The following is a 25,608-nucleotide window of genomic DNA, read 5'->3' on the forward strand; positions in this document are numbered from 1 at the left end:
CCTCCATAGGGCTGGCACCCTTCTCCAGGGCTTGCACCCTCCTCCATAGGGCTAGCACCCAGGGATTTTTGGGTGTCCACATCTGCCGGGCATCCCCAAACCAGGGCACCAGCGGTGGCCCCTGAGCAGCCAGGCACGTTCCAGCAGACACGGGGACAGGGAGGACTGTGGGGACAGCGGGAGGGCAGGCAGGGGCAAGAGCAGGGCTGGGAGCAGATGACAGCAGTGGGGAGGAAACGCCGAGCAAGCGATGAGCGACTGCGGGGGGGCGGGCAGGAAGGGAGGAGCGGGCAGGGAAGGGCTTCACGGTTATAAACTTGTCCCTCACGGTCCCCACAGCCTACGACCGGCACAGCCATGGCCGAGGGCCAGAAACGAGGGGGCTTCAAGAAGTTCAGTAAGTGGCCGTGGGACAGGGTGAGCAGGCGATGGGGTGCTCACCTGGCAGGGAGGGGGGATGTGTGAGAGTGAGTGTGAGTGCGAAAGTGAGTGTGAGTATGTGCTCACACACTTCCTGGGTCACCACCGCCCAGGGATGTTCAGTGGCAAGACAGGCTCTGTTCTTGTTAAGAAGCTCATTGGGGTGAGGGGCTTTGGGTGTTTCCATCCCCAGGGCTGGGGGAGATCCTGGGTGCTGTTGGCTCGGGAGCTGGGTGCCGGGACTAGGACCAGCCTGCTGCAGCCCAGCCCCACAGTGGGTGCCGGGATGCACCCAGGGAGATGCACAACGGGGTTTGGGGGTCTTCACTCCCCAAATCACGTCCTTCAGGGTGCATGGCTGGGGGTGGAATATGGGGCTGGGGGTGGCCAGGCCCCCCACCCTGGGATGCTCCCACAACACAGGGACAGTGGAGACACGGAGGAGCCGGGATGGGAGCCTGGGAGCGGATTCCCGCTGGCTGCTCTTGGAGGAAGTGCTCAGTACCCACCGGGAGCGAGCTCTGCTCTTTCTCACAGACCTTGGGTTGTCCTCGGAGCCCCGGGAGGCGGCTGCAGCGGCCTTCACCCCGCTTCCCAGTGCCGAGCTGCGCTGGAGCCGGCCTTCGCTGCTACTCTCTGCATTCCTGCCGCGATGCTGGCGCCGGAGGGCGGCCAGTCCCTCCTCTCCCCTGGGACCCCTCCACTGGCAAAACCCACAGTCCCATCCCAGCTGGGATTTTCCTTTGGAGAAAGGGAAGACGGGGCAAGTCCTCGGCATTGCCTTTCCCGCCCTAGCCGGCAGTGGAGGATGCTCAGACCCCAAGAGGATGTATAACTCAAAGCAGTTTTGCCTTTAACCATGTCCAGGCCATGAGGTTTCTGCCATGCAGAAGGGCTTTCAGGCTGCTGCAGCCCCTGGCATGGCCCTTTGCCCTGTCCGGCTGCAGGGACACCCTGTAGAGCCCATGGATGATGGCAGGAGGTTGGGGGTCCAATGGCCGAGTGGCCCCTGGACACTGGGTTCCTTGCACAGCACCATTGCAGCGGGCGGCTTCCTGCCTCGGCAAACTCACTGTGCCCAGAGAGGAAGAGGCTTTGCCGAGCCTGAGCCCCGCAGTGGCATAAACATTGCAAAACCCCCAGAGGTACCCAGAGCACCCGGTGAAACGCTGCCCTGCAGAGCTGTGGCCGCAGCCTGCTTCACCCTGCGTGCTGCTGGCCTTCTACCGGCGCTGGCACCATCACGGGCGCGGGGTTGCACTGCAGCAGCACACAGAGCTGAGCTGGGGCCGAGGTGTGAAACACAGAGCCGCCCGCCAGAGTTATAAATATTTCTCCAGCAAACGCTTTGCTCTTGGCGCTTGCAGGTGGCAGCTGGGAGCTCAGGGAGGCTGCGAGGGGCTGAGCGCTCAGCTGAGGAAGTGGGGAGGTTATCTCCTGCCCGCAGCCAGCGCTGCCGTGCAAGCACTGCTGGGCCCCGCATCGATGCTCGGTTCCTGCTCCACCGTGCTGGCGAGGGACATGCCCACGGGGGCATGACACACGTGGCCAGGACCCCCATCTCCTGGGGAGGTGTGGTGTGTCCCGTGCTTCTGTCCTGCGGAGGGCAGAGGTTATGGCCCACGGGGCTGCCCCGAGGCTAAAGGGATGTGCACAGCCCCCAGCTCTGCCCGGAGTCCCCTGGGGGAAGGCAAGGCGGGAGGAAGAGATTTGAAGTCATTTCTGACACTGCCTGCTCACCAGGGCTGGGTGTTTCTTTCTCCACCCCTACCACTGCAGTGGGGAAATGCAGCCACTAGGTTTGCCAGGGCATGGGGGACATTTCCTCCCCGAGGGACCAGGACAGACCTCCCAGGGTCCCGACAGATGCCCCGAGCCGCATCACATACACCCCAGACTACAGGGATGTCAAGCCAGGCTGAGACCAGAGATGATGGGTGTAACGGGGCTGACAGCAGCCTGCACCATGGCGCAGGGCCCCATGCCCACCCCAACCCAGGATCAGGAGCCCTGGGATCCCCCACCATCACGCCATGCTGGCAGTAATGCCACACTCATCTTTCCTCTCTCCTTGCCAGAGTTTTTCAAGTTCAAAGGCTTCGGGAGCCTGAGCAGCATCCCCCGCTCCTTCACCCTCCGGCGCGTGTCTGTGGCCCCCAGCTCTCACGAGAGCCTGGGGCCGGGTCTCCCTCCTCTCCATGGCTTCCTGGATGAGCCCTTTGACAGCACCCAGGATGATCTCAACACCATGCCCAAGAGCCCCGGCCCCTATGCCCGGTCATCGGACATGTACAGCCACATGGGCACCATGCCCAGGCTGAACCTGGGCAAGGCTGGAAAGAGCCTGGGCAAAGCCAAGAGTAGCCAGAGCTGCCGGGAGAAAGGGACCCCCAGGAACAAAATCCCCCAGACAGCCCCACTCGCCGATCTCGAGTCCCCTGAGATGGCCGGCACCCCTGACCCTGGCCTGGACCCACCCTCAGCTGCTGAGAAAGCAGAGCAGGAGAAGGAAGAGGCTCCCCAGGACACCCCAGGGGTAGCCACAGCCAGGATGGATCAGGAGCCTGTGGGGAACGTCTTCTGCCCCAGGACAGAGAGCTCCAGCCTGGCCCCAAACTCCAGCCCAACCCCAAGTCCCGACGCAGCACCAGGAGTGAAGACTACAGACGGGGATCTGCCAAAAAAGGGGCAAGAGCATCCCAGCAAGAGCTCCCCGGACAGGTATGGCCACATTGGGTTTGCTCTGGCCTCTGCGGGGACCTACTTTCTGCTTCCACAGGGCAAGGGGAGGGTGCTGGGACACAGTGAGGTCCCTGTGGTGCTCCTCCCTTGCCTGCAGTGCCGGCGGGATGCACCTGGCCGGTGGGACAGCACAGCTGGAGCACTCCATACCATGGTCAGGTCAGCGGCTCCATGGGAGCGAGGTTTCCTGTGGGATTTCTGCTCCCTCCCGTTTCCGGACTGGGTGGAAATATCTCTCAGCCCCGCTCAGCTCCGGCATCCCTTTGTCGTGCCGGCGGCTCTGTTCCAGCACCGAGACGTGCTGCAGAGAGCTCAGACCTGTACTGTCCCAGCCCCCTCCACCTCTCGCTCCCCTCTTTTCCACTTCCTCATCCTTCTCCCCCTCCCCGAGCAGCTCTGCCTCTCTCAAGGCACGGGGCAAGACCCAAAACCAGTTGCCCCAGCCCAGCTTCCATCACTTGCCAGTAAACCCCCCCTCTGGGCATAAACCCCTCCTCCAGGCACAACCCTCCCTCTGGCGGAGTTTGGGGTCTCAGCCCTCAGATAAAGGTTGGCTTTTTTGGAGGGTTTTGACCTCAGAATCAACGAGAGAGATTTCCCTCCTCCACACCCATCACCAGGGTGTCTGGGCGTGATGGGTCAAACATATTCCCAGCATGATGGGACTGGAGGGCACAGGTGGAGGTGACGACCCCAGATTTCTCCCCAAAATGAGGTCCCATCATGCCAGCCCTTCCCTAGCCCAATCCTCCCCTCCTACCACCCACTTTGCACCCTGGTGGCCCCCAACACCCCTGTTCCCCCCACATTGTCCTGGGGCCAGGAGCTCCTGGCCCCGGCGCTGGGCGTTTGGGAGGTCCGGGTGGTCCTAGGAGCGGGGCGAGGAGGAGGAGGAGGAGGAATTCGTGCTGGCGGTGGGAGCCGGGCTGTGCCGGCTGCACATTCCTGCCGACCGCGAAGGGAGGGCCGGAGGAGGGCTGGGACGGGAAGGAGGAGGGTCCGCCACCGCCTTGCGTGCCCCAAAGTCCCAACGCTCAGAGCAGAGCGAGGCGGGAGAGCGCCTGTGAGAGCTTCTCCCCATCCCGGATCAAAGGCACGCGCCGAATTGCATAGGGCCGATGACAGCGGTGGGCAGGAGGTTCCCCACCCTGGGACAGGGCAGGTAAGGGATCCCAGCCCCGCCTCGCACTCCGGCACGGCAGAGGGGACGGGGAGGGAGACGCTAGGAAGGGGCTTTGCTTGGGGCGGGCACAAAGCCTCGACGCGGATGATGCTGGAGCTGCTGCTCGGCCACCAACGTCCCCGGCCCATGGCCGGCATTTGCTCATGGAAAGAGCGAGAGCATCGGCTGCGGCTGCTGTAACCACAGTCAGACCTGGCGCCAGGGCAGAGTGGCTTGGGGGCTGCGCCTGGCTTGGGGGGCTCAGGGGCCTGGGGGCTTGGGGGGGCTGGTGGCTCTGCCATGTCCTCCAGCAAGCACAGAGCCCACGATGGTAGCAGAGGGTCCCCACGGAGGATGCATGTGGCTTGCCCGGACCCTCTGTCCCCCAGAAATGACTTAAGTCCCAGGGCAGCATGGCTGGGAGCCAAGTGGCAGGGAGATGTGTGTGGAGCACCCAAGTGTCTTGGCTCTGGGGAGTGGGGTTGGGTCCCCAAAAATCGAGGGCCAAATGCTTTTTTGCATCATCTGGGGCTGCCCTGATGATGGGTGTAGCCACACTGTTTGCCAGGCAAACTGAGGCACAAGAGTGACTGGAGCAGGACTTGACGTTGGGGGCACTTCTGCCCCTCCGTGCCCTGCTCGGAGCCCCTGCCATGGCCCCCAGCTCAGGGAGCAGCCATTACCGGAGCCATCCCCATGGCCGGACCCTGCCATGGGGCGAACAGGCGGAAGCAGGACCGGGATAGTGCCGCGCCCCAGCCCTTCCTGCGCAGGCACATCCCTGGGGATGGGGACAGTATGTTCCCTCCAGGCAGGGGACAGGGACAGCTGCCCAGCACGGGGCATGCCTGTGTAGAGGGACCAAAAGTGACACGAGTTGGGGGGAATGAGCATTGCCCTGGGGTACATTTTTCCTTGCCCCCCCCAGAAGCATCCCTGGACAGGGGATGGACAGACCCCGAGGCAGGATGAGCTGAGGATGCCCATGCACAGGATGGCTTCCCCAGGGATGGTCCCTGCAGGATCAGGCCCTCAAAGGGGGGAATCGCACTGCCATGGGACAGGGAGCAGCACGCAGCCCGTGGGGCTGCCCGGAGTGAGGTGGTGGCCGTGGCCGTGACTCCGGCAGGGACATGGTGACTAACGGGAGATGACCCGCAGGCAGGTCACAGAGCGGACGTGACTCGGCTTCCCTCTGCATGATGCCGTGCATGAGGCACGGGAAATGCTGCTTCCCGCTGGGCGCAGGCAGGGCGCTGCCCGCAGCTGCCGGCAGATCCATCTGGCAGCACTGCCAGCCAAACCCTCGAAGGACACAGCTCTGCATCAGGGGAAACTGAGGCACGAGGTGCCCAAACTTGCTTCCCCTGGGGCACAGCCCACACTGGGGTCCAAAGACAAGCAGACCCTGTGCTCCAAACCACGGCTGGAGCCGCACGATCACCCCTGACGGTCCCCGGCAGCCAGCCCAGAGCTTGGCACATTTGGAAGTCACTGCCATGCCTTCCTGAGCCCAAAAGCAGCAGCCACTCCACCAAAACCCCACTCCCCAGTGCCACCAGGGTAATGTCAGGTCCCAGCGGCTCAGCCACAGCCACGCTCCAAAGGCAGCCCTGGAATTTCTCCCAGGCGCTCGGCTGCCCCCAAAAATGCCGTTTCCTCCAGGAATGCACAGAACCAGGCGGGCTGCGGCGCCCAGGCTCCCCCCAGCCCCAGCTGCTGCCCTTCCCCGGCGCGGGGGCCTCTCCTGCCCGGGCCCTCGCAGCGTCTCCCAGCTGCTCCCATGCTCCCGATTTCCTGCCCGGAGGCCCCCCGTCCTCCCGCTGGTTTTTCTCACGGCTCTTGCAGCACCAGGCAGCTCTCTGCGGCCGTGTGAAAGGCAAACAGGCTGGAGAGGCAGAGCCAGGGCGGGCAAGCGGCCCACAGCTGCCCAGGGGAGCCTGTGTCCATCCCCCCTCTCAAAGGCTCCTCTATTTTTTTCACCCGAAAGAAGTATGGGCTTGATTTACAGCCCCTTTTTCTCGTCTGAGTTGGACAGCAGGGGATGCGGTTTCAGCAGCAGGGGCTTGGGGAAGAGGAGTGGGGTTCATTTGTTGTGGGGTCACCCTGGGTACCCACAGCTCCCAGGGGGTTCACACCAATCCTGGCAGGACCCACTGTAATACCACAGGGGGTGTCCAGTGGGGCAACATCTGGCAATGGTCATCCCTGCCATCCCCACTTGCCTTTGGGTGCCACCAGGCACCATCCCAAAGGGAGGAGGTGGAGGGAGCCCAAAGAGGGGGAATTTGGCTCCCCAGGGATGCCACCAGCACAGGTTTGTGTGCAGGACCCCCAGCAGCTGCCAGTATGAGGCGGGGGTCTGGCCGTGGCTGTAGGCTCTAGGTGGAGCGAGGCAGCTCCTGGCAGGGTAGGGACATCCCAGGTCTGTGACACCCTTGGATTTGGTTATTTCTTAGCTGCAGCTGCCTGCCCCTGCGCTGGCAGCCTGCCATCCCTGGGCCCTTGCTGCCACCTCATGCTCGGGCAGGTGACCTCGGCAAGCAGTGGGTTGTCCATGCTGAAGCTTGGCACTGGGGAGGCGACCAGTACTGTGTTCCGGTTAAAGAAGTCTGTATGTTTGCATTTTATTCTGAAAGGCAAGACCTTAGGGTAGCACATCCCAGCTCAGGCTGTTATGGCCTGTTACCCTTTGAACTCTGTTGTTCCCATTGGACTCATCCATACAGTCACATACCTCAATCCACAAGAGCACAAAAAGCAGAAGCAGCATTGCTAGGTGCTCAGGAAAGAGCAGGGCCATCTGCCTCCTCCGTTAAATAATGGCAAAGAAGCTGCCAGATCAGCTGCGTCTCAGGATTGTTGGGTTGGTTGTCAGTAGGGCTAAGAGTGAACATGTCACCAAGGAGAACAGGAGTTTCTATTGCCTGTATGCTGGGAGGGCAAATCTTGCAGTCTCAGCCAGGACATCGCAGTTCACGTGGCTTCAGTGGGAGTTTGATTTCTGCAGGGTCGCATGAGGCCGTAGATAAACAGTCGGAAATGCTTGTCTTGGTGGCGTGTCCCAACAGCTGCCTGATGGGAATGCAGCTCTGCCGAGGAACAGGGCACAGGGCCTCCCACCTCAGCATGCACCCTCCAGCACTGTGACCTGCGGGGACCCCAGCCTGGACGCTGGGTCTCCCCGGCTCAGCTCACATGGTCCCAAGCCGATTTGGGGCGAGATCCTCTAAAAAGGCCTCATTCTTCCCTGATCGCATTAGGAAAGCTAAGCCCTGCGCCAAGAGTGGGCACGGAGCAGGCAGGAACAGTGCTGGGGACGTGGGAACCTCTCCCAAAACCCTCGCCATGGTCTCGGCCCCATGGCAAGGCAAGGGGCTCTCCCCATCTGTGCCACCACCGCCTTTGACCTGACTGTCACAACTCACTGCCCTTTACTTACATATTTTTCTTTTTACCCTTCCTTCTAGCCACCACGATGGCCTGGAGTCCGGCAGTGAATACGTGAAGGTAAGACGCTGAGCTCAATCACAGCCTGCCCTGGCTGGGTACAAGTGGTAGAGGGGGGACAATGGCCCCGGGGCTAGCTGGGTCCTGAGCCAGCGAGTCCTGCGCCCCTATCCCATCACCTCCTCTGGGCTCTTTCTTTGGTCCTGGAAGAAATTCCTACCAGAAACAGTGAGGCTGGGGGAGGCAGAGGAGACACAAACCCTACGTGGCCCCCCCGATGCTGCTTCCACAGGAACTGCCTGCGTTTCGTGCTCCCCATCACTTCCGAACGCCACAGATTCAGGGGCAGCCTCCTCCCTCCGCCCCCACGTAAAGAAACAGAAGGGTTTGAGCCACTTTCGTGGCTGTCACATGAAAGTCGGTGTAAATCTCTCCAAATCTCTTGCTTATCCTCCAGCAAACTATTAACATTCCTGAGGACTCTTCATGTCTGGCCAGAAATTCATTAGCAAGGCGCCTGGCTCCGGAGGAGAGCGGGCCCTTTTGCAGGAGGTTGCTAGCACGACGGGAGCCGGGCAGGCGGAAAGGAACGGTGTCAGGGATCCTGTGTGGTTTGGGGATGGAGCACTGAAAACCTGCCCGGGTGGCCGCTGCCATGCGATGGCTTTTGGGAAGCTTGTTTGAGAAGGGCTGGAGCCTTCTGAGTCCGGTTGCCTGATGGGGATGTAATGTCGCTGGGCAGATGTGGTTGTTGAGAAGTGACTTGAGGAGCCCAGCTTGGGTGGTGTAATTAGTACAGAGCCCTGAAATGTCATCTTTTGGACTTGGGGCTCTCGATGGTGGCTGTAGCCAGATGTGGAAACGTGGGAACCCGCTGTGGTGGCACCAACCATCAGGCTCAGGAGAGAGCTGACTTGACCCTGAGCTCATCTGCTCTTCCTAACAGGGGTCACCCCGCTCTGGGTCCAACCCTGGAGCTAACGAGGACACCACGTGCCAGGTCTGGTAATCAGCAGCCTGCAGGCAGTGGGGCCGGATGTGGCATTTTGACCTGTAGCACATCAATCCGTCAGGTGGGATGTCCCTCCTCTCCTACTCTTCCTTAACCTTGTGGAACTGGCAGAGCAGGAGCTGACAGGGCTGGAAGCAGGAGAGATGGGGCTCCAACAGGGCTTCGTGGGTAGAGCCCTGGTGTGGGGCGCCTCGGGATGCGAAGGAAAGCTCCCGCTTAAACAAGCAAGTACTGTGAGGGCAGGGAGGTGGTGAGGGACAGAGCTGGATGGTTTGGGGTGTTTTCCTTTGCGCTGTCAGTGTGTTCACCCAGACATGGGCGCATTTTGTGGCTCGTGAGTTAATAGACTGAAACAACACAGGTGTGGAGCAATGAGTATGGCTTTGCCTTTGGGATTGAGTTCTTTTTGATGAGCCAGGAGAATTCCCTACTCTCCAGGCAGATCCCAGACCTGAGCTATCTGGCCTTTATTTCTCACCCATCCCTGTGGTGTCCAGACACAGCCCGCAGGCTGTGATTTATACGCCACTTCCCTTTGGTCACAGAAGAAACTGATGGCTGCAGTGACAGCGGCTATTTTAGTCAAATAAGCAATTATCTGGAGTGCGAGTGACCGGGATGTTGGGGGCACTCCAGCTGATTGCTGCCGCTGTGCCTGGCTGGCAGTCCGTGCAGCTGCAAGGTGCTTAGCACCCGGCAGCGTTTGGCCCCAGAGCCTGCGGGGTTCAGGGTGGGGAGGTGGCTGCCGTGGCTGGGATCCCTTGGGAGCAAGGGGGACGGGGCTGGGACACGCCACTGGAATAGGTCCTCGCTTTGCAGCTGGGAGGGAAATGAGCAGAGGGGAAACACTGCTGCAGGGGCAAGTGGAGGAAAGATGGGAAGAGCCGGTGAAGGAGGGTCAGGAGGAGGGAGAGGACACGTTGCAAAGCCCTTGTGAGCAAAGGCTCACATGGGCAGGTCTGTGTCCAGATATAAACCAAGGAACTGCCAAACATCAGCCCTTGTGCTTCAGCCACAAACCAGCCAGGGCCAGCTCTCCCATCACAACGGCTGCCACGATTAGAGGTGCAACCAGGAGCCAGGGAGGGTCGGAAAGCCAGGATCAATAAGCACTTGGTAATTAATGTGCTTTAATAATAGCCTAAGGGTCGGTGTTTCCAAGCTGCCTGGAGGATCCGCACGCCCTGCTTTGCTAACATCCCAGCCAGCCTGGCTTTGGCCCTCGCGCAGGTGAAGGAGCTGCAGAATGGCTCTCCTTGGGGAGAGCAGCAGCCAGTAACGCTGTCATGCATCCCCCTGAGAGCTCGGTTGGAGGTTTTCAGCTTCCACCTGCAAAGGGGCAGCGTGGGCACACCGAGAGGCTCAGAGGGAAGCGAGAGCCTCGGAGGGAAACCACGGAGCCCGTCGCGGGGGAGAAGACTTGGCAGGAAGATGATTCACTGTCGGATCCTTTTGGATCGGCATCTCCCTGCATGCTACCATCTGGTCTGTCCCCCGGCCCCGTGCGAGAGGAGAGGAGAGGAGGAGGGCCAGTGCTCCCCGCCTGTCCCAGCAGGGCTGCAGGCACCAGTGGGATCTATCAGCACCCACCGCCCCGTCTCCCCCGCCTCAGGCTGCGTCCTGCTCCCCTTCCTCCCACGCCTCAGCCCTGTCCTGCTACAAACCCCCGCTGCTCCCCGTCTCCTCTCTCCCCTGCAAAGCCAGGGGCAGAGCGCGGGCCTGGCCAGCGCCTCTGAGCTCTCTTTGTTCTGCGCCGAGGAGCCGCTCGGGGGACCTGTATCTCATCAGCCCTGGCTGCTGCCTGGGGATGTGAGGGGCTCGTTTGAATTAATTAGCGGGGAGGCTGCAGGGTTCTGCGTTGGTGGCAGCAGAAATAGCTCTGCGAGGTCACAGCATCCCCTTGGGCAGGGGCGCACCGGGAAGCATGGGGGTCTTTGAGCCGGGACACGCTTTGCAGCTGGGAGTGTAAAGCCCACCAAGACCAAAGCATGGCCAAATCTCAGCTGTGCCGGTGCAGGACAGAGCGTGAGGGAGCCCAGCCGGGTGTGAGCAAGGAGGCGCTGAGCCCACTGACGGGTGCTGGGGGAGTCCCTGCCCCTCCCCGTGCGCAGGGCAGGGCGCCGGCGGTGGGTTCAGGCAGGCATTTTGGGGGTTTTATTCAAGAGCCAGGGCTGAAGCAATGCTTTGAGTCATCAGCACTGCCTCGCGCATCCCATACGTGAAACCGTGGCCTTAATTAAACTGAAGCGGAGCCTTAATTAAACACAACTCGGAGATGGCCTACACAGGAAGCAGGCAGCTGGCTCCCCGCCACGTGAGGCAGGCGCTGGTGTCTCCCTCAGAAAGGTGTCACTGGGGTGGGGGTGAAGGAAGACGGGGTGGGCGAGAGGGGACAAGGCTGTCCCTGACCCATGTGCGTCACTGGGGAGAGCAGGTGGATTTGGGATGGGGAGGTAAGAGGGTGCTGGGTCCCCTCAAAGGTACCGGGTCCTCTCAGAGGAGCCCAGGGTGCTGGTTCCCCACAGAGGAGCTAGCTCTCCTCAGGGGTCCCAGATCTCCTCATGGGTGCCAGCTCCCCTCAAGGTGCAGGCAGCCGGGGTTGCTGATACCCTTCAGGGGTGCCGGGTCCCCTCAGAGGATCTGGTTCTCCTCATGGGTGCCAGCTCCCCTCAGGGCACAGGCAGCCGGGGTTGCTAGTTCCCCTCAGGGGTGCCTGATCCCCTCATGGGTGCTGGGTCCCCGCAGGGCACAGGCAGTCAGGGGGCTGGTTCCTCTCAGGGGTGCCACCTCCCCTTAGAGGAACCAGTTCTCACGGGTCCTGGGTCACCTTATGGTTGCTGGTTCCCCTCAGGGCACTGGCACTCGGGGTGCAGTTCCCCTTATGGCACAGGCAACCAGGTTGCCAGTTCTCCTCAGGGGTGCCTGATCCCCTCAGAGCAGCCGGTTTCAGGGGTGCTGGGTCCCATCATGGGTGCCCGCAGCCGGGGTGCCGGGTCCCCTCAGAGGGTCTGGTTCTGCTCATGGGTCCTGGGTCCCCTCAGGGCCCAGGCAGCTGGGGTGCCGGGTCCCCTCACGGGTCCCAGTTCCCCTCAAGCTGCAGGCAGCTGGGGTGCTAGTTCTCCTCATGGGTCCCGGGTCCCATCATGGGTCCCTGTTCCCCTCAGGGTCCTGGCAACCAGGGTGCCGGGTCCCCTCTCGACGCGGCAGCGCCGCGGGTGCCGGTTCTCCCGGGGTCCGCGATGCCGGGGCGGGCGGCCCCGCGGGGCGGGCCGGGGCGGAGCTGCCGCGCCGGTGCCGCCCCCCGCTGCCGACAAGGATGAGGTAATCGGGGAAGCGGCTGAAATTGAAGCCCGGCGGCGGCGGCGGCGGCAGCGGCGGTGCAGCCCGGGCCGGGGCAGCCCCGGCCGGGCTCGCCGCGCCATGACGGAGCGGTGCAGCCTGTGGAGCGCCCTGTCGGCGGCCGCCTGCTGCTTCTACCGCGGCTCCTTCATGCAGGTCCAGGTGAGCGGGGGCGGCGGGGGGACCCGGGCTCCCTGAGCCCGCAGGCGTGGGGAAGGCGGCGGGGGTACGGCGGGAGGGGGAGCGGGAGCGGCGGGGGCCCGGCCCGAGCCTCGGCCCCCGGGCTGCAGCGGGGGTGCGAGGGGGCGGCCTCCCCCGGGATCCCCGCTCCGCACCGAGCCGGGTGCGGGCAGCGAGTGCGAGATGAGCCGAGCACCAGGTCATGGGGCAGAGCTCAGCCCCCTCCGCAGCCGGGAGCCAAAGCTGCCCGATCCCCCCCCGCGACCAGCAGCACTTTTGACAGGCAGCACAAGTCTTTAAAGGAAGCCCTGACCTCCCGCAGACCTCATGAAGGGGAGTGTTTAGCATCCCCCAAAAGATGGCATGTGCTGGGAGCATCACTGAGGAGAGACTGAGCCCAGATGAACGCACGGCTTCTTGGCCTGGGTCTCCGTGTATGCACTGCGCGGGTCTGGCTGGTGGGAGAAAGCTGGGATCCATCTGTCACCTGTCCTGTGGTGCTTCCAGCACTGCCACTGTCTGGGCACAGGTCTAGGTGTCCTATTTTTGGACTCTGGCATTTGCACAGGAGGGGCACAGCGCTAGGAATTGGTTCCATCATTTAGCGAGTTAGAGAGCAGAGGTGTTTAGGATTTCAAGAGCCAAGCAGGCTCTGGTCTGAAGCAAGAGCTGTAGCATACTGCAAGTTAGAAGGGAGCCCGCAGCCAAGAGAGCTGGCAGTCTTTTTCAGTACTCCTGCTGAGTGAGGTAGGTGCTGAGCTTTAGAGATTATGCTGGGTAAGACGGAGCCCAGAAGCAGCATTTCAAGTCTTGTCATGATTGCGGCTGATCTCAGTGCAAAGCCAGGGATTTTGATTGCTAGCGGGGGTGAAGAGGGAAAAGCAGGAGAGCATCTCCTGCTTGTCCAAAGGCCACTGAGCAACACAAGGGGACATGCCCTAGCACTGCAGCCCTTGGGCTGCACATTGCAGGGGGTGATGGGGTGCTTTCAGTGAGCTGCTGCCAGAACAAGGGAGAGACAGGTAGGCGTCTAGCTGTCACACAGGGATGCAAGAAGGGATGGAGGGCACTCCATCCCAACCTCAGAAAGAGTTAAAAGTGAAGCCCTAAGTGCTCACCTGGCTCTGCCAGATCTTTCACCATCTATTTGTGTCCAAGCGTGCCCAGCAAACACACACTGAAGTCCCCATGAATGACTGGAGCGCTTCCAGCTGACAGCCGCATCCCTGCTCACCGCCAATGGCAGTGCACCCAGCCTGGGAAGCACTGACATCATTTCTGGCCAATAGCAGCTCCGAAAAGGGATGCAGCAGCAGCCACTGCTGCCGTCTTGGAGTGAGATAAGTAATATATAGATGGATGGAAATGTGTGTGTACACACACCCCATCACTGCACTGGAGACCCACTCCCCCAGGGCAGTGGTAGCAGTACACTGCACCACCCCACCACGCAGCCTGGGACACTTGTCCCACCTTAGAGCACCCAGATGTTCCCAGCCATCAACCCCAGCTGCACTCCACCCCTGCCAGCCAGGCATAATTGCTCCAGAGCTGCCACAAAGGAGCACAGACAAGGGGAGAGGAGACCCTGTGGGTGGCCAGGACCAGTCCCAGGAAGGGCTTTTAATGCCAGGACAAAGATCTTGAGTCCAAGGTCTGCCTTCAGTGGGGACTAATGGAGATGTGGCATTCCCAAGAGATGCCTTCAGTCACCCATGGGGTACATAGGTGGGCTGGTGCCTTCTCAGAGGCCATTTAGATGCCCAGAGTCATTGCAAGACAGGACAGAGGAACAAATGATTTCTTTTCCATATGGATATTGAGATCAGTAGGATGGACTGGCTCACAGCAGGGTATGCAGACTTAAAGAAAGCCCATAACAGCTTGAAGGTTGTTTGTGGTGGGATTTTCTCATTGTGGTCATGCAGGAGGGACTAACCATTCTCAGGTGGTACCTGGCATCTGGATCGGTGAGCGCAGCAGTCCTGCACTGGGCAGGAATGCAGACCGGTTCTTGGGTTTGCCATGATGCTAGCTGTCTCTCAGCAGCGATGTTTGCAGTGAAGTATTTCAGAGAAGTAGCCCGTTGCCAGGCACAGAGGAAGCTGGGAAGACCCCTCACACAATTTTGGGGTTTTCCCCATACACCTGCTCCCAATGGCTTGTGGTCCGTTTCCTCCCAGTTCTGCTTCCCAGGCCCCACAGCTCCTCCAGCAGCCAGAGCAGGGGTGGAAAACTCCAGAATGGGCTGGGATTTCCCTAGCCAGGGTCCCAGCACAGGGCGGGCAGCACAAGAGCAGGAGGGAGAGCAGATGCGCTCGGTGCCCTGAGGTTAGTCAGATGTTATCGGCAGAGGAGCAGGGTGGGGTGCGAGTACACCTTGCTCTCCAAGCTGACTTCATCCTCAGCTGCAACTCCTCCAGATCTGGGAGGGGAGATCAGGAAAGCAGACTGCAAATCACTCCTGTTTCATAAGACTACCTTTGCAAGGAGAGAAAGCCGAACACCAGCCTTTGAAGCTCTCCTTACACCAGGCAGAGCTACAGCCACCGTTCTACATGTAGCACAGCTGTCAGCACCCTCCATCCCCCCACAGCCCTTGCCCTGCCAGTTTCAATCCTTGCCCCTCAACTGGGACTGGAGGCACTTTCTCCCCCCAAAAGCAGCAGGGAGAGTCAGGGAAGCAGTCAGGGATGGGGACTGTCCCCTGTGCACGACAGCACCAGAGGATTCCCCATGCCTGTGACTGTGAAACAGCCCATCAGGGTGCTGAATGTGACGGAGGAGCTCTCCTTTCTCCAGCCAAGCCAGCTCGGCTGCTGGTTAGGATTCCTCAAGCAGAGCTTGGCATTGTCTCTGGCAGCTCCTGAGCTGGTTTGTCTGGTGTGGCTGGTTCAGAGAACCGCTCTAATCCCCATTTCTTCCCGCTCAGCTGGAAGAGGCCTTGGGGCTCTCCATGCAGGAGGCCAGCACCATGCACTTGAGCTAGGTGCTAGTAGAACTCAAGGCTTTTCCCCACACCCAACCCACCAGTATGCAAGACCTCACATTGAGCCGTACCTCTTTTGATGTCCCCTCAGCGCAGCCGAAGAGTGCCAAGCGGTGCCCTTTTCAGCGCGGCGCTCAGACATCCGCTTACACACTCCTGACAGTGCTCGGCTGGCTTGTGCCGCCTTGCCATGCCTCGCCAGCGCCCGCGCCTCGGCGCCCGGCCAGCTGGCAGCCTGCGAGCCGGCCTCCTCTGAGACACGCTACTGAGCGGAGCAGAGGAAAGCCGATCGCTGCTGGAGGGCTTGGGGACCAGAGGAAGCACATCCCTCCACAGCATGTGGGTGTCCTGCGCCAAGGGCTTGTGGCAAGCCCGGCTCCCGCACGGAGAGCAGAGCAGCCAGGTGACTTCGGCAGCAGCTAGTGCATGTTGGAAGAGTGTGAGACACACAATGAGGACCAGTCCCTTGAGTCACATCACACCAAGGAAAAGGGCTCCCCACGATCAGTCTCTTGCTGCCTCCCTGTCTATCGTAGCCACACAGTCACCCCAAGCAGTGGCTTTTTTGGTGGCCATGCAAATCAGATCAGATCTCATTGCCCAGCTGAGGAGCCAAAGGGACAGTGCCCTCCACATGGCTGGAGAAGGTGGCTTGTGGCACCCTCTGCTCACAACTGGCCTCTCTCCCCCATCTGCAAAGTGCAAAACCTCTCTTGCCTCTCCCAAACCTCCTGCTCTCTCCTGCTAGCTTAGCACCTGGCTCCTGGCATGGATGCCAGCCGGCTGTTGCCCAAATCCAGGCTTGGAGGCGCCGGGCGCTGCTCAGCTGGGTTTGTGTTTGTTATCCCATTCATTTGCATGGGGAGGATTTGGGGGAAAACCCAGATGTACAACGCTGAGCAGAACAGGCACTAATCCCTGCTCCAGGGGTAGTGGGGGGGCGGGGGGGGGGGGACGGGGACGGGACAGGAGTGCTGGCTCCAAACCGCTCCCAGCTCAGCTCCGATGGCTTTAGCCTGCACAGACGGGAGAGGCTTCCAGGGGGTCCCTCCCTGCCTCAGAGTTTGGGGTGAGCCATGCCGCGGGGAGGGTGCCATAGCCAAGTGTCCCCCATCGCCGCTTGGCCAAGCTAGGTCTGCTCAGTGGCAGCGGATGGGTTGTCATGGAAACGGCATCTGCTCAGCCTCAGCCCCCCGGGAGGCAGCCGGACCTCAGCAGCATCCGCCGGCTACCATTTATTTTTAATAGGGTTCAGCAGCACTGGGTGGCTTTGTCTCCACAAGGGCCCCTGAGCAGCAGTGAGCGCTCAGCTCCCCGTCACCCTCAGTCAGGAGGGGACAACCCACATGTTTCCTGGTTCAGGTTCCCACAGCTCCAGCGAGCAGGACCCTCTCATGGGGAGGGTAAACACAGTCAGATGAGCAAGTCTGAGTTCAGTCCATACTGTTTTCACGGGCTGCTTCCACTGTCCCAGCACCTTTTGACTCGATAGGAGTTGGGAAAGGAGGAACAGGGGCAGGTCTAGGTTGGTGAGGGCAAGCCCTGGAGAGCATGGTCCATCACAAAGGCCCTTTGCACCCTCCTTCCCTCTCCCCAGGCTGGAGCAGTGTCTCTAGAATAGCATCGCTGCCTGGCTTGGCTGATGAATGCAGCTACCATGGGGGATGGAGTATCCAAGGGGGACCTTGGATCAGGCTACTGCTGAGGGACTTGGTGGGGTCCCAGGAGCACCCCAAGAGCAGTAGGTACAAGGCAGGAGAGCAGCACAGTGCTCTACACTTTCACCTGCTCACAACTGCTAAAGGAGCAGAGGGAATCGATATGGGACACAGAGGATGAGGTGCTGGGCGAAGGGGTCAACTCTGAAGCGGGTCTCTGGTGCACTGGGGAACCAGCTGCCACGCGAGGCCAGCCATGAGTGTCAGTCTGCTCCTCTGGCAGTGCCAGAGCGGTGTCAGCAGCGTTTCAAGCCCATGCCTGTCCTCCAAGATGCCAGCAGCATCCCGCCCTAACAATCGCCAAGGAGCTGGGCAAGCCTACGGTGCCTCCTCACACTGGCACCGGTGGTGGAGCCAGGCCACCACACCACCCTCACTCATGGGAGCAGTGGAACAGGATACCCCTGTAGCTCCATCCAAGTTCCCTGGTCCATGGCAGTGGCATGCAAGTCCCCCTTGCAGGGCAGCACACACCTGGGATGTGGGGGGAACCCAGGAGTCCTGGCTCCCGTGCCTGGCTCCGCCATGCAGCGCTGACAAGGCACTAGTGTCGGCACCACAGCAGGACTCATCTCAAAGCCACCATGCCGACCAGGGGAGCCGGCCTCGCGTGCAGAGCACGCAGGAACACCAAGCCTGCACTCGCTTCCCCAAACAAGCGCCGGCTCCACTGTGCCGGCAGCTCAGCATCCTCGGCTGCCCTCTGGGAATGTTGGCCAAGCGGCAGGCAGGGAGCGCGGCTGGCTCCAGCCAACGGGAGACATGACGCCATCCCTTATCTCTCCAGGGAGAAGGCAAATTGCGTCCTCCAGGCTCAGGTGCACCAGTGCCGGTAAAAGCTAATTTTGATGCAGAAGGTTCCCTTTATGTTTGTCATTACTATTCATGCCACCATCAGGCTAAACACAAGTTAACCCTTTGGAGGGGGGACTGCAGTGGATGTTTCAAGGAGGAGGAATAATGCAGGTTTCCTCCTGAAAGAGTGCTTCCCATGGTTGTTTAGCCCTGGAGATGTTTGAGAGGGAGCTGGGGCAGGTTGTCTCCTGCCCAACCACACTCAGCTCTCAGCTGGGGCAGAGGGGCACACACTGGGAACAGGGTGATCAGGCATGTTGGGGGCATGCCTTCAGGAGACACTCCAGGTGCTCCCGGTGGCAGGGCATTACCATCAACAGGCACCTTACACCACCCACATCCTTTGCCACAAGCAGCGATCCTCAAACACAGCTGTGATTTACATGTCCCCTGTGCACAGGCCTGCTCCTGACAGGTGGCATCACCAGTGCCTGCACCATGAAGGGTCCCAGAGTCCTCACATGGGGACCCTGCCAGCCCATCCCAGGGTTAGCCCTTCCCTTCCCAGACCCTACACTGCTGCACCAGTTGACACTCTCTCCTCCCCTGTACAGTTCTCCAAGGAGAAATACATCCTTGACTCATCACCAGAGAAGCTTCACAAGGAGCTGGAAGAGGAGCTGAAGCTGAGCAGCACCGACCTGCGCAGCCACGCTTGGTACCATGGCCGCATTCCCCGGGAGGTGAGGAGGGGAAGGTGGGTTGCTCCGGGCACCCTTTGCTTGGGCTGCTCTGGGAGAGCAGCCTGAGGCCACACAGAGCCACCAGCCTGCTGCGAAGCCGCTGGGCAAGGGCTTCATTAGCTCTGAGCTGCCTGGTTTTGCCACGGGAAATGCTCTCCTGCAGCTCAGAGCCGGGGGCAAGGGGAACAAGCCAATGCTCCAAATAACACCCCAGCAGAGCATCCGCCCAGCCTGAGCCACTGCCCTGTCCCCTGCCAGGTGTCGGAGAGCCTTGTGCAGAGGAACGGTGACTTTCTCATCCGCGACTCGCTCACCAGCCTGGGTGACTATGTGCTGACGTGCCGCTGGCGCAATGAGCCCCTCCACTTCAAGATCAACAAGGTGACGGTCAAGTCCAGCGAGGGCCATACCCGCGTCCAGTACCTCTTTGAGCAGGAGAGCTTTGACAACGTGCCTGCCCTCGTCCGCTTCTACGTGGGCAACCGCAAGGCCATCTCTGAGCAGAGTGGAGCCATTGTCTACTGCCCCATCAACCGCACCTTCCCCTTGCGCTACCTGGAAGCCAGCTACGGGCTGGCCAACGGCAAGCATGGGGGACCCCATAGCCCCGCCAGCCAGAAAGGGGGGCACATAAAGAGGAGGAGCATCACCATGACAGACGGCCTGACAGCAGACAAGATCACCAGGGCTGAGGGTTGCCCAACCAGGTGAGCACACAGTCTCATCCCAGCTCAGCTGGGCAGAGGACCAGCCCCTGGGAAAGAGGCAGGGCCACACTTGGTCCCTGCTCCCTGGGTGCAGGGCAGGGATTTGGGGATGGAAACTGTCCCCACTCAGGTGTGGGGAGAGACCAGCAAAGGTATGGGGGGGAGGAACCGGTACACAGCTGGAACTGGGGTTTTCTCCCAGGCCAGCTGCCAGCTACACTGAGCTGCTGCAGCAGACACCCAGTGAGCAGACATGACTTTAGCATCGCAGGCCAGAAGCCAGAGTGTTTTACAATCACCCAGTCCAGGATTAGCAGTGTGTCAGGGCTTGTCAGAGCCAGGGAGCCAAGGTTTCCCAGGCAGATACAAGGGGAGAGCCAATCCCAGCCACCAAGAGGGCATTTGTTGACTTGTTTTTGAAGGGCCCTTTTAGTTTTAGAGACCTTTGTGTTCAGCTGGAGCATTTTCAAGGAGTTACCCAGCAGAGCTGAAAGCCTGATGGTGGGAGGAAACCGAAGGAGTTGTGCTGATGGGGGTCTGCACAGCCCCCAGATCACAGCCTGCGTGTGGCTGATCTGCTCACGTTAACCTTGGAGCAGTTAGGCTCCCCTGGGGGTAGAGAAGGGGATTTCCTTTGCATGGCTTGTTTTCAGCAGCCCCAGGCTGCTCAGAGCCCAGAAGGGAAGGCAGAGCCACACATATATCCTCACATGCAGCAGCTGAGGGGGCACCCCATCTACTCCTGCCTTCCTAACGGGACACAGCCTGTCATGGAACCAAGATGCTTTCTCGCCACCCTGACCTTCTCAGCCCAAGGGCAGGGTGAAAACATGCCAGCAGAAAACAGGCAACAGACTGTTACGGCAGGGAAAAGAAAAACACTCAGACTTCCAGGAGAGCATATGTGTTTCCACAAGAAGAGCCCAGATCCATCAGTCTTTCCTCACCACTCACATTTTCCCCAAACCCCTTATCACCGCCACTGCTCTCCCATCCTCCTCCCCCCGCAGAGGCACAGCACTCAAGACCAAAGACATCACAGAAGCCCAGCCCTCACCCATGGCAGGGAGGGCAGTGAATTACCTGCCATGCCTCCTTGCAACCCTTCCTGAGCCCATTGGCACACAGTGTTAGCATCAGGCCACAACTGCTGCCCCACCAGCCTAAGAGACCTCCTTGCTTGCTATGCAGCTCCTTGAGCACTCCCAGTGCAGCTCACCAACCCAGACACCTCACTGCTCCCATCGGGTATCTGCTGAGCTCACAGTCCAGCTTCCAGACACTTTCCACCTCTCCTAAGCTTTGGGTCAGAGCAACAACTCACCTAAGCATCCCAAAACAGCTCACCTAACCAACCTTGCAGCACAACCCTGGAAAACTACCCTCCATGACTTCTTTGCCAGAGCCACTTCCCCACAGCACCCTAGAGCCGAGCTATCCCATCATACCTTAGCATCAGGGCATCCCTGTCCCCTGCTCCGTACAACCAAACTCCCTGAAGGAAGGGCCGTCTCTGCTTTATATAGGTACTGAACCCTTCTGCTCCCAGCTGCCTGCAGAGACTGCCCACTCGTTGCTCCAGCTGAGCTCGTTACGGGGTCAGCTCGTTATGGGTGGTTTTGGAAGGAGGTGATGACCTGAGGGGAGGTGATGGGACAGCAAACCCTCATCCCAGCCCCTCTGCCCTTGCTTGGGCCCCATTTGCAGGGACTAACTTGCCCCATCTGTCCCCCTCCCCAGTGTGTCCCTACCCCATCACAGAGACATCATTCGCAACTGTGCCGTCAGCGTGGACCAGATCCAAGACCTGCACTCCCCGATGTCCCCCATCTCCGAGAACCCAGCGTCACCCGCCTATAGCACGGGTAGGCATCACCCCTCCATCCCACTGGGGACAGTGGAGACGTGGGTCAGGCTGGGCTTGGCATGGGTGCGATATGAGGACCTGGGGCGGGGAACGGAGCTGGCTGTAAAGACAAGCCCCTGCATCACTCCCTGCAAGTGAAACCCTGTCTGGCTCTCTGCACAGCAAAGAAAACTGTCCTGACAGAGGGCTTGAGCTGAGGATGGGACCTTCAGCCAGTCCTCAGACACATAATCGTGCAGCTGTCCTAGGACAGCCGAGTCCCTTCAGGCAGCAGGGCTTTCCCTGAGCTCCATGTCCCCGGGCTGCTGCATCCATGTCCCCTGTGCATGTGCCCATCTCCAGGCTCTGATAACAGCATCTCCTCTGTTCCTTACAGTTACACGGCTAAAGCCACACGCCTGCCAAGCAGCCGGGATTGCCCCGGCCTCTCCAGTCATAAGAAGGTCCAGCGAGCCCCAGCTGTGCCCGGGGAACAACAGCAAACCTCTGCCAGACCCTGCCCACAGCACCCACTCGACTCCCTGCCACGGGTACACCCGCGCCTCCCCCTCTCCCTCCGTGAACAGCTACAGTGACCCGGACACGGGGCATTACTGCCAGCTCCACCCCACCTCGCCCATCAGCAGAGACCGGCCAGCTCATGACATCAAGCAGCTGCCAACAAAGAGCTATGTGGAGAGGCTAAAGGTGGAGGAAGGACAGAGAGGGACTGTGGAGAACGGCTCCGGGGAAGCAGAGGCAGGGCAGAGGCTGAAAGGAGAGCTGGACTTCGTGGGCTTTGTGCCCCCCACCATGGAGACAACCTCCTCCTTCAACCCTGTAGCCTTCCAGTCCCTGCTTATCCCCCTGGAGAACAAACCCCTGGAGATGGCCGTGCTCAAGAAGGTCAAAGAGCTGCTGGCAGAGGTGGACGTGAAGACGCTGGCCAAACACATCACCAAAGTGGACTGCCTGGTACGGCCAGGGCCAGGCGGGGGGGACGGGCACTGCTGCCCTCCAATTGCTCTGGTTTGGCAGGGGATCGGAGCACCCCCGAGCATCGGGCCATGCCCGAGCATTGGAGCATCCCTGCTGGGCCCTGCCATGCTGTATCAGCCAGGGCAAGCAGAGGCTGGGCTGGCGCAAGAGGCTGCCCGAGGACACTTCAAGCCTCTCCTCAATTAACAAAGGTCTAATCAGCTCTCACCTTTCTTGCCAGGTCGCCCGGATATTGGGTGTGACAGTGGAGATGCAGCGGCTCATGGGGGTGAGCTCCGGCATGGAGCTGCTCACCCTGCCCCACGGCCACCAGCTCCGCCTTGACCTGCTGGAACGGTACGGCATCCCATGGCTGAGGCGAGCCCACCGGGCTGCCCGCCACAGCACAGCCCGGCTCCCCTGGGCTGTCCCCAGCTTGGCACAGGGGGGTCCACTGCACCTCCCAGGGTGGAGGAGCCCCAGCCGAGCCCCGGGAACATCCCCAGCCTCCCCGTGCTGACCCCGGTCTGTGTCTTGCCCTGCATCAGGTTCCACACCATGTCCATCATGATTGCTGTGGACATCCTGGGCTGCACGGGCAGCACGGAGGAGCGGGCGGCCCTGCTCCACAAAACCATCCAGCTGGCCGCCGAGCTGAAGAGCACCATGGGGAACATGTTCAGTTTTGCGGCTGTGATGAATGCCCTGGAAATGACACAGGTACGGGGATACTCCCTTTGTCCTCATGGCCTGGGCTCAGCTCCCTCACCCAAAACACATCCCTCTCCCCGTGTCCTGCGGGCTCCGACACCCGTTGGGGTGGGAAGAGGGGGAAAATGCCCAGGGTAGGAGGCGTGGGGCCACATCCGCTGGGGTGTAAGCAGGGAAGGGGAAAAGCCGTCTCCTCTGCGGAGCCGACAGCCCAGTCCTGCCGGGATCTGATTGTTTTTCGGTGGTTGAGCTTTTTGTTTTGTGCTGGGCTGTGTTCCTGGGAGGAAATGAATCTGCCCTCCGGTACAATACAAATCAGTCTCAAGGCTGTGGCAGCAGCGTCTCCGGGCCACACTGCTCCCTTTGGAAGATGAAAGGAGATTAAAATTCAATTTTAAATCGAGCCCAGATGGGAAGTCTTGCTTCCTGCCTGCACAAAGGAGGTTGAACGGCTGCCCCCTCCCTGTGTCTCATCTTCAAGGACACTGCAACGCGGGGAAGCTGCTGTCCTGGGGCACAGGGAGGAGGGAGAAATCCCGAACCCAGCCTCGGTGTCAGGGATGTGCCGTCTTTGGCCATGAGTGCTGGTGGAGGAGGCTGTTTTGGGGAGCACCAGACACTACTGTGTGCAGAGCTGCGGCCATGGCTCCAGGACCAGGCTGTGTCCCCGTGGGACCACCTTGCGAGCCCAGAGCTCGGTGCCCAGGGGCTGCGCTGCCCCCAGCACCCTCCATCTGCCCTGTTTACTTTCAGATTGCCCGTCTGGAGCAGACCTGGATGGTGCTGCGCCAGCGGCACACAGAGGGCGCGATCCTCTATGAGAAGAAGCTCAAGCCGTTCCTGAAGAGCCTGAACGAAGGGAAAGGTAACGGGAACAACTCCCCTTCTCTCACCTGCCTGCTCCTTCCCGCTTCCTCTGGGCAAGGCCTTGCTGGAGGGAGATGCGTTTGAGAGCTCTGACCCTCTCCCAGCCAGTGCCAGACTCTTCCCCTCTGGCTGCTGAACCACCCCAGCACCCGGCAGGGCCCGTTTGGCCTCAGCTGCCCCTTCCTTCCCAAGGAAGCATTTCATAACTAAATAAAACCAGCAGCTGGGCACAGACACAACTGGGCCGAGCCAAACTCTCACACTCGCATGGCAGTGCGTGCCAAGCTGAGGGGACAGGGCAGCCAGTCGGGGAAGATGAAAAGCCACGTCTCTCCAACACCCAGCACCCAGTTCTCCGGGCTCTGCAAACCTGCTCCCCATCGCAGCCCCGGGAAACACGGATGCAGCCTGAGCAGGGACAGCAGCGTTCCCCTCCCAGCACAACCAGAAAGCCCAGCTGGGGGTAGCTGGTGTTGAACAAGGCAATGGCCCCAGGCACAGCGATCACAGAGCCCCAGATGCTGTTGTGCTACAGCTGAGCCTTAAATCCTCTTCTGGGAGCGCGGTGGCAGCCTGGCTTCACAGGGCTGTGTGGCCACAGGAGCACCCTGCGGAGCCGGGGCAGATGGGGAGGGGGACGCAGGGGCATGGGGCCGCGCGGGGTCCTCAGGGTGCCTCTCTCCGCAGAAGGGCCGCCATTGACCAACACCACCTTTCCCCACATCATGCCCCTCGTGACCCTCTTGGAGCGGGACAAGGCTCTCACGGACACCCCCGAGCCCTGGGAGACCACTGACAATGGCGTGGAGGTGGTCATGGCCCACCTGGAGGCAGCACGGATGGTGGCCCACCACGGTGGGCTCTACCACACCAACGCTGAAGTGAAGCTGCAGGGTAAGTGATGGGCACAGCAGAGCCCCTTTCCCTCTGGTGCATTCCCAGTGTGCAGCTCCAGCTCAGCACCAGATGGAGCATCACAAGGGCGCAGGGTCCCCATCCCATCCCAGGGAACTGACTCTCCCTCCCTGCAGGTTTCCAGGCCAGAGCGGAGCTGCTGGAGGTCTTCAGCACCGAGTTCCAGCTGCGGCTGCTCTGGGGCAGCCGTGGGGCCGAGAGCAGCCAGGCCGAGCGCTACGAGAAGTTCGACAAGGTCCTCACCGCCCTGTCCCATAAGCTGGAGCCAGCAGTGCGCTTCAGCGAGCTGTAACCCCCCCGGGCGCTGGGAGACCCCCCAGTTCCCAGCCTGCCCCCCCCCGGCAGCTGTGGAGCAAAGGATGGGGCCAGGCACCTGGCACCAGGAGGAGGAGAGATGGCCCAGAAAGGCCCTGGGGCATGGATCATCAACTTTGGGACAAAGAGGAGAAAAAGCAGACACCTCCCATCTACCATGCACCTCCTCAGGACATGACAGGCCTGGGGGTACACACCACTGCCCTGAGGGACGGGGACAGTGTCTGGGGAGGCCAGTGCCAGTGTCCAGCATCCAGCCCTGCCGAGGTCCATGACTACACGGTGCCCCTCACCTCGCCCTTCGGTTTCGTTTCTTTTCTATCTCTGGCCCACGGCCGCTGGATCCCACTTGTAAATACGTTTTCACAATCACCTCTCGCTGTACAGCCTTGTGAAGGACAGTTCTTGTTGTAAATAATTAGGATCATTCGTTTCGTCTTGTAAATACATGTACATATCTCATGGGTTTGGTTCTTACATACAATAAACTTTTATGCTGTTCCTCAAGGGGACTCCCCTCTCCCCTGGGTCTCATTAAAACGAGGTCCCACCCCCTCCAGGGAGCGCAGTGCCAGGGGAAGGGCTGGTGAGGGGGACCACCATGCTGAACCCTGCCCTGCCTGGCCCCCGGACCTCTGCGGTGGCCCCAGCGAAGGACTGTGTGGTTGCCGTGTCCCCCTCCTCTGCAAGGGGACACCGAGGTCCCCAACGCACCCGCC

At 60.7% G+C, this 25,608-nt stretch overlaps 1 protein-coding gene across 3 annotated transcripts; it reads left to right on the forward strand.

Moving 5' to 3' along the window:
- The first annotated feature begins 301 nt into the window (after positions 1-301).
- Positions 302-25,391, forward strand: SH2D3C (SH2 domain containing 3C). 3 transcript variants are annotated; one of them, XM_063353198.1, is made up of 12 exons: positions 302-397; positions 2,499-3,141; positions 7,795-7,834; positions 18,422-18,550; positions 18,809-19,257; positions 20,998-21,122; positions 21,501-22,078; positions 22,323-22,438; positions 22,630-22,801; positions 23,546-23,657; positions 24,347-24,553; positions 24,691-25,391. In XM_063353198.1, exons 1-12 carry the CDS (start codon positions 358-360, stop codon positions 24,864-24,866), a joined length of 2,787 nt encoding a protein of 928 aa, XP_063209268.1. In that variant the 5' UTR covers positions 302-357; the 3' UTR covers positions 24,867-25,391. The 3 variants fall into 3 exon arrangements, with proteins under 3 accessions (XP_063209268.1, XP_063209269.1, XP_063209270.1); XM_063353199.1 differs by lacking the exons at positions 302-397; positions 2,499-3,141 and adding an exon at positions 4,195-4,324; XM_063353200.1 differs by lacking the exons at positions 302-397; positions 2,499-3,141; positions 7,795-7,834 and adding an exon at positions 12,104-12,287.
- The last annotated feature ends 217 nt before the right edge of the window (positions 25,392-25,608 follow it).

This window comes from Chroicocephalus ridibundus, chromosome 15 (genome assembly GCF_963924245.1).
Source record: "Chroicocephalus ridibundus chromosome 15, bChrRid1.1, whole genome shotgun sequence".
In the NCBI taxonomy this organism is placed as follows: Eukaryota; Metazoa; Chordata; class Aves; order Charadriiformes; family Laridae; genus Chroicocephalus; species Chroicocephalus ridibundus.

What these genes read in the sequence shown, in the direction of transcription:
- SH2D3C (XM_063353198.1), top strand. Translation starts at nt 358, where the DNA reads ATGGCCGAGGGCCAGAAACGAGGGGGCTTCAAGAAGTTCA. An exon ending in AGCAAGAGCTCCCCGGACAG is followed by an intron (nt 3,142 to 7,794) that starts GTATGGCCACAT and finishes CCTTCCTTCTAG; the next exon opens with CCACCACGATGGCCTGGAGT. An exon ending in GTCACCCGCCTATAGCACGG is followed by an intron (nt 21,123 to 21,500) that starts GTAGGCATCACC and finishes TGTTCCTTACAG; the next exon opens with TTACACGGCTAAAGCCACAC.